This window comes from Triticum aestivum, chromosome 1A, assembly GCF_018294505.1.
Source record: "Triticum aestivum cultivar Chinese Spring chromosome 1A, IWGSC CS RefSeq v2.1, whole genome shotgun sequence".
Taxonomy (NCBI): Eukaryota; Viridiplantae; Streptophyta; class Magnoliopsida; order Poales; family Poaceae; genus Triticum; species Triticum aestivum.
The window spans coordinates 9476077-9483810 of NC_057794.1; the positions used below are offsets into that span (position 1 = coordinate 9476077).

Consider the following 7734-nt stretch of genomic DNA (forward strand, 5'->3'; position numbering starts at 1 on the left):
TGAAAGGAAAAGAAAATTGTACGAACAATGCCTTTTATTGTTGTTGTTGACTCACTTGCTTAACGGAGAGGAACATCATTGCATTATTGCTAGTGAACATGCTCCCTTTGTGCTACTTCCTCAACGCAGAGGAACTTGCTTAGTTCCTTTTTCCTTTCTCTTTTTTGCAACTGGAACTTCTTTAGTTCTTTGCATTGCTAGTATAACATGAAAGTAAAAAAAAATGCAGAAGCGGAAAGCATGCCATAAGGTCTGTTTGGCCTATATTTTCTCAATCGTCCACTGCAAGAGCTGCAAGGAGTCTTGGTATAGGGACCACTTCGCATATAGAGAATGGAAGAGTGAGGGTGAATTCACTGACGGGGAACTTGTCCTAGTCTTAGTATGAGTGGTGTCTTGTCTAGGTTTGTTAGTAGGTATAGGAAAGCTTGTGATCAAGGTGGCCGTGTAATTAGAGTCTTACTAGTATTAGTTAGACTAGGCTAGCTAGTTCAGTGTACGAGTAGGAGTCCGGTTTAGGACTTGTACGTGGACCAGCAGTTCTTGTACGAGTAGGTTTAAGTCCTAGAGAGTTTCAAGCTGTGTCCGTCTAGTCTTATAGGAGTCTAAGCTAAGTCGGTCTGCAACGTGCAGATTTGCTCCTCTATATATGCGTGTATAGGGATCAGGCTGCAGAATGAAAGATTGTAACATGCACGGTGGATAAAACAGAAAATAAATAATGAGGGAAAAAGAAGGGCACGACAAGGGCCCTTGGCTATCAACTTTTACGCGTGCGTGTTCGTCGTGATTTGATGTGATCAGTCCGTAGGCGAATCCCAACAATTGGTATCAGGTCAAGGTTCAGGAGTCGAGTGCTTGCCTCAAGGTTGGGACCCGACTAGTGCCTCGGGGCGGGCGATATGGTCGCTGGGTGGTGCAGCGACGAGGAGATGCGAGCCATGAAATCACTTGGTGGTGCAGCGGTGAGGATGGTTTAGATGATCGTCGTTCGGCGGAGCGCCAAGGAGGTCGGCGGCCAGGCCGTGGAAGAAGATCGTTGATGGGAGAGGTGGTGCTGAGGTGCGGTGCTGGAGCTCATCAAGATCGTCATTCGGGGGAGTCGGATGAGTCAAAGAGTCATGCGAGTTTGCAGGATCAGTCTTTGTTGCGTCTGTGAGTTGTCGTCATCGTGTCCAAGTGCACATCTTGGGAATGATTCATTGGAGTTGCTGTGCACGGTGTTTTGTGAGTCATGTCCAGGTCCACGTGGAGCGTCCTAGTTGCGGCCAGTGTGGATACGGTGTGATGCCGAAGGCAGACGGTGGTAGGCAAAGGCATCGTAAAGCGAGGAGGTGTGCAAGCAATGAAGAGTGGATCTATTGCAGACAAGTACAAGGAGTATGGTGCGGACCGAGTGCAACGCAGCAGCCAAACAATGGTGGTGGCACAACATGACAGAACAAGGAGGCACTGCATGTTTTCAGACAGGTCATACTTAGTGTACAGTTATGACAGTTGAAGATCAACCTTGCCGCGTAGTGGGACAATGACCAGTTAATAAGTTGTACAACGTGAAGACTGATGGTGTGTCCAGTCTTACACGTTGCACGCGTAGATGCGACCGTGTAGGCCGGTAGTCCAGATCATGCGTCAGAGTTTGGATCGACAAGTCGTAAATCTACAATGAGTGAAGATTGGACGAGCATGGAAGACAAAGTGTCAAGATTAGGGCAGGGCCGGTCCTGAGATTTCGGGGGCCTGGGCAAAACTATAACCGGGGCCTCTTTAATATCAAAACAAAAATTAAATATATGTATATATCTAATGTTCCCAATAAATATATAAAGTCCACCAAACACAATTTTGATATCAAATAATTTCTACATACTATTTTCAGTAAAAGATTCTAACTCCGTTTACTTCTATTATAGGCCGTATTCTCCACCATTATTCCCTTTCTTTCTTAATTATTAAGACATCCCAGTTTACTGGATCATAGATATCCATAGTAAAAACTGGTTTTGTGTCTAAGCTAGCTGATTCTATAGAAGATGAAAAAAATATGTGCTTATAATCACTTACTCCCTCCGTTCCTAAATACTTGTCTTTCTAGTGATTTCAACAAGTGACTACATACGACGCAAAATGAGTGAATCTACACTTTAAAATATGTCTACATACATCCGTATGTTGAGTCCATTTAAAATGCCTAGAAAGACAAGTATTTGGGAACGGAGGGAGTACATTGTTATCATCTGTTGGTTGCCCTTGTCTTCTGGATTATGACTAGTATTTCCGTCAGAACAAATGTCACGCCTGGATTGCTTTGACTCATCATTTTACTCTTAAAAATATTATCAATGGATCCTCTCTGTAACTATATAAACTCATCTGCCGTTCTTTTTTTTTCCTCACCGTATGCATATACTTTAGATGGCATGCCATGCTAAAATTTACAGAATCGGAAAATTAGTATATGAAAACTAACGCATGGTTACAAAGGTATTAAATCAATTTAACGCATAGTCTAGATCTTAAGCAGCTTCGTGCTGCACAGACTTATTTGAGTTCTGAACTGATTGGCCATTGGTTACAGCTGAAAGACAAGTTGGAGTGCTTGAGGAGTTTGTGGGTGGTGGTGGTGGCGCGGGGGTAGGAATGATGGGGAAATTTTGACAGGAGATGGTGGCCAAATCCCAGGAGATCATCGAGATCAATTCAGCCGTCGCACCAGGATGGGATCTCGGCATGGCGAACGACAAACGAGATACGCGTTGCCTCGCTGCTCGCTATTCACTTTGCCACTCTCGCGAGGCCCATTAACATGACACGCACCTGATGGGGCGGGCATGGATTAGGGAAAGATTGTTAGCAGTAATCTTGAGTTCAGGTTGAGTCTAGTTTATTTTGTCCGGTTTACCAAGTTGATCGAGTTTGATGGGGAAGGCATTACTATCGACTTGGATCAATTAAATTCAGATTTGGCTGTCACTTGAACTGGGCATCTCTATATAGTACGATACAAGTTTTAAGGGGAGCATTACCATGAAAAACATGTGCTAGCAAGATCATGCAATGGACCATGGTCAAGCCAATCACCGAGTCTTCCACCGAAGGTACCTGCAGGGCAATTGTGTAATACTCCCTCCGTTCTGAAATATAAGTATTTTTAGAGATTTCAAATGGACTACAATATATGGATGTATGTAGACAGATTTTAGAGTGTAGATTCACTCATTTTGTTCCGTATGTAGTCACCTATTGGAATCTCTAGAAAAACTTATATTTTAAAACGGAGGGAGTATCTTTCAGTATTTCAGTGAGCTTTGGGATGTGCTCACCGTACCACTCACCGACCCTCCTCAGGGCAATTGCCTGAATGATCCATGTTTTTCTTCGGAAAGGAGTTGATATTTTTACAAGCCCGAGTCGAGTCGACCACATCGCACTTTGAAATGCACTTACAGAAAACTGTTGGTTCCGAAGAACAAGAGGGATCAGCATTTCTCTGGTCTGGTCTCATCCAGGACCAAAAGGAAGCACTGAAGAATCTGACGAAGGTTAGCCTTGTACACCTGAACTGCCATCTCACACCTTACTTCAGAGATAAAAGGTTGGTGGTTCAGAGAAACTTTGTGTTCCCCACACGCGCTCTCCTTTTTGTTGTATTTCTCTGATTTCATGCAATAGTGCGATGAACAGACACTCGAGGGCTGTAGCTGGAATGTCGCTGAGTGCCGCGGCGGTATTTAGATGCTGACAAAACTGATGGCATACATCAGAAAATTGTTCAGGGTGGACGGTTTCAAAGGTGAGCTCGATGGCTGTAACATCAGGGAAGCCCTTCTTAGATCCACGGGACTCTGCCGGTTCAGCTTCACGGTCGAGAGCCGCAAATCCAACCGGGGCAATGGACTGCTTAACACGGTTCAGGGATTGGTTCTGGGAGAAGCAATGCTAGGTGTTAATTTTTGGGTCATCATCATGGTAAGTACAACCTGAAGAAGTGTAGTCACTTTTTATCTTGTGTCTGCCTTGTAATCCATTATAGAAAGGAAATGGGTTTTCTGATGTGACGCTGGCAATTGGCTTCTATTTTGGAGAATGTAGTGTAGTATTTTCTTTACTAGATGGCCTTGCACAGCGGCACGCCGCACTCACCATGTGGTGGTACAAACTGTCATCTTCCTACTTGGGCAAGCGCAACATTGAAATCCAAGATGCCATCATTGGCTTAGCCAGGATCATACAAACCACACAGAAATTTGGAAATACCGGGCGGTTATTAAACTTTCAGATCTGACATCTTCCTACTTGCAGAACTGCAGAAACTGCTGCAGTTTGATTAGGTAGTTTGAAAACAATTAGTTAAACTATAGCTGGTATCTTGCCTAAGCATGCTAATGGTAACCTATTCCTGCACTGCAATTAGAAATTCTCAAGTTCCCAGTCTGGCTCTGATCAAACCATACACATATTTCTATCTCATGTTGCAATGACGGCTTACCATACATAATTGACATTAAAACACCTAAATAATAAGAGACAACTAATTAGCTGCTGCAAGCTTACCATCCTTTTATTCCTTACTCTCCACGTTACAACATTTTTAAGAAAATTGCTGAAATTAACAAAGATTACATTGGGTTGGAAATTATTATTACATTGAAGTTGCAGCACCAGATTGTTCTGTTATAGCTGCAAGCAATCTTGGCATTGGAGGAACATCAATGTCCTGTTGACCCTCGAGAACGTGGACAACTTCACCCATTGTTGGCCGATCGAACTCATTATCTTGGATGCACCAACATGCAACTTTGCAAATCCTTTCAGCCTCTTCCAAATTGAATACACCATGTAACCGTGGATCAACCAAACTCTTCAAATCTCCACCGTGAAGCTTGCTGATGGCTTGCACAGGGAAGTAATCAATATTCTGGTCACTGTTTTTGCTGCTAGTGTTGTATGATGTTTCAGGTGAGGAATTCCTCCTTCCTGATATGATTTCAAACAGCACCATGCCGAAGCCGTAAACGTCGACTTTCGGTGTGATCGCCACTCCAGTAAGCCACTCTGGAGCAAGATAACCCACAGTTCCTCTGAATGAAGTCAGAATTCGGCTGAAATCCCTTCCCACAAATGCTGCCAACCCAAAGTCTGCAACTTTAGGAACAAATGATGCATCCAGAAGTATGTTCTCTGGCTTAATATCGCAGTGTATGATGCACTTGCGGCAACCCTGATGCAAGTAGGACAATCCTCTAGCAACTCCTAGGGCTATCTGATATCTGATGTTCCAATTTAGGACGGCAACATTTCCATTGCTCGTCTTAAATAGATGACCATCAAGAGATCCATTTAACATGTATTCGTACACAAGTAATCTGTGATCACCTTCGCAGCAGAAACCAATCAATTTGACTAGATTTATGTGTTGGATCAGTCCAATTGAGCTCACTTCGGCCCTGAATTGCTTCTCTCCTTGACGGGCACCATCTAGCCTTTTCACTGCTATACTAGTCGAGTCATTTAAGACTCCTTTGTATACAGAACCAAAACCACCTCCTCCAAGCTTTTCTGAAAAGCTTTTAGTAGCACGAACCAAGTCAGTGTGTCTGAAGGCTACAATTCCACCAGCACTACCTAGATTGTCATATATAGGCAAACCACAGCACTTGAATTTGTTCCTCCAAATCAATAACAACAGCATGACCACTAGTAACCCAAAACCAATAATACTTACAATAGTAACAACTCCGACCTTTGGTTTTCTTTTCCTTTTTCTGGAACCTGGTAGCAAATCTTTGGCAGCAAGGCGAAGGTAAAGAACATCTTTAGAATTATTTTCAATGCCATCATTCAGATTTACGCTAAGCAATTCCCCATGCCAGACAGAGCATCTGCTATTGTTATAGGAATAAGCAGTGCAGGAGCAAGAACCGAGACATGCTTCTTCACATTTGCTCTGAGTGGTAGCAACATCTATAATTTGTGGGTTGTAGGGCAATGCAACTTGAGCAATGGGGTGGAACATGTCTGTTGAACTTGTCATGTTTTTGTTGTTACCACTAGTGCTGCAATGTAATGGTGTGTTTCTAATGCACCCTCCTGTTCGATCTTCAAACTCCCAATCATGCCGTGACTTATGGGAGAAGCTCTCCATACAGACACATGATGGATGCGCAATGCCGTTACAGACCGTGAAAGGTCCGCACGTGGCAGGCAGGCTGCAGGGATCGGCAGGCTCGGAATATATGGTTTGCCAAGACTGGTTGGCTTGTGACCAAATATTCAGCTTAACCTGGCCAGAGATGTCTAGTGAGACAAAGATGGAAGACGATGATTCATCCAATAAAGTGTACATGTAGTACTCCTCCTGGTTATTATTGATATATGTTAGGTTAAACAAACCTTTGGTCCGAGGATCTAAATCTAGAAGTGACTTGAGCATTGGTATCAAAGATGATGATCCCGAGGTTGCATAAATCAGATACTTTACCACGGGGTTGTTGCGGCGCTTGAGGACGATCCCGCTGGTGTTTTCTACTTCCATGCCGTATGAGCCAAGACCCAGATCAATGAGGCTCTTTTTTGATATGAACCGGCGACTGAAACCAGTGACCTTGTTCCGGCCCAACTTGGCGCCAGGAAGCCCGACATCTGTTGGGTAGTCGAAGCTCTGCCACAGCAGTAGGTCAGATGATGGGCTATCTGTGACTTTGAGGGCAAGGTTTCCACTGTTCAAGAGAACAACGACACTAGAGGTGCTGGTGTTTACGCTACTGGATTGTGTCCTATTCACAATATGAGTGGACCAAACAAGTGATTCAGTGACAGCATCAGCACGGTTTGTGACAATGACAAGCTTGCCATCACTCGAGAACTTGAGTTTTGTTGAGTTCATGTTGAGGTGGGGGATGGGCTCCTCCCGATTAGCAACCCACACAACAGTAAAAACCGGGATCTTATTGAACCATATGCCAAGGTACCAGCTGGAGCCGGTGGAGTTCCGGGACTTACTGACGGTGCTCGCTGCTGGCTGGAAGAAGCCGAGCGCAAACTTGCCGTTCGTCGAGACGAGCTTGTCGCCGACGGCAAGCACTTGGCCTTCAGTGAGGGTATCTCTCGCAGGTGCTGAAGAGCAGCAGCGTGGAGTGTGTGAGAGGAGAAGCCCAAGAACTAATATGTAGAGGAGAGGCATGGGGAAGAGTATGAATGTGCTCTGCTCTGCTACTCGAAGAAGGAAGAAGAAGGTGTATATATATATACAGACTGGAGAAGGAAGCAATAATATCTGACTGTCTCATGCGCAATTCACTACGATCCATTTGGACCAACCAAATTCAGACTAGGACAGCAGCAGCCCAATTCAGGTCAGGATTCTGCATAATACTCCAAGGCAGGCACTATTACCATGAAAACTACGTATGTGCTAGTCGGCAGGGCTGACAAGCTCCCTAGCACACCAAAGTGGACTTCAGACGATGCTTTCCACGATCAAGTGGCCATGGACCTGGGTCAAGTCAGCCATGAATTAGGCTTCCACAATGACTGCCGTGGGCCATGGGCAAGTCAATCATGGGTCTTCCACCAAGCGTAACAGGAAAGCTGCTGTGCTCTTGGAATCTTGCACTACGACAGTGAGCTCTGGGGGCAAATTTTCGTGCTTTGACCCTTTTTTGAAACCTATTCAAGATTTGACCTTAGTTTGAATTTTTTTTGAGATCTGACCCTTTTGCTACCGCCAGAGTT

General features: G+C 44.5%; 1 protein-coding gene across 1 annotated transcript; it reads right to left on the reverse strand.

Annotated features, from left to right (window-relative positions):
• Positions 1 to 4535: 4535 nt before the first annotated feature.
• On the reverse strand, positions 4536 to 7197 carry LOC123066634 (G-type lectin S-receptor-like serine/threonine-protein kinase At2g19130). The gene has a single exon (XM_044489708.1). It carries the CDS (start codon positions 7181 to 7183, stop codon positions 4643 to 4645), a length of 2541 nt encoding a protein of 846 aa, XP_044345643.1. The 5' UTR covers positions 7184 to 7197; the 3' UTR covers positions 4536 to 4642.
• Positions 7198 to 7734: the final 537 nt, after the last annotated feature.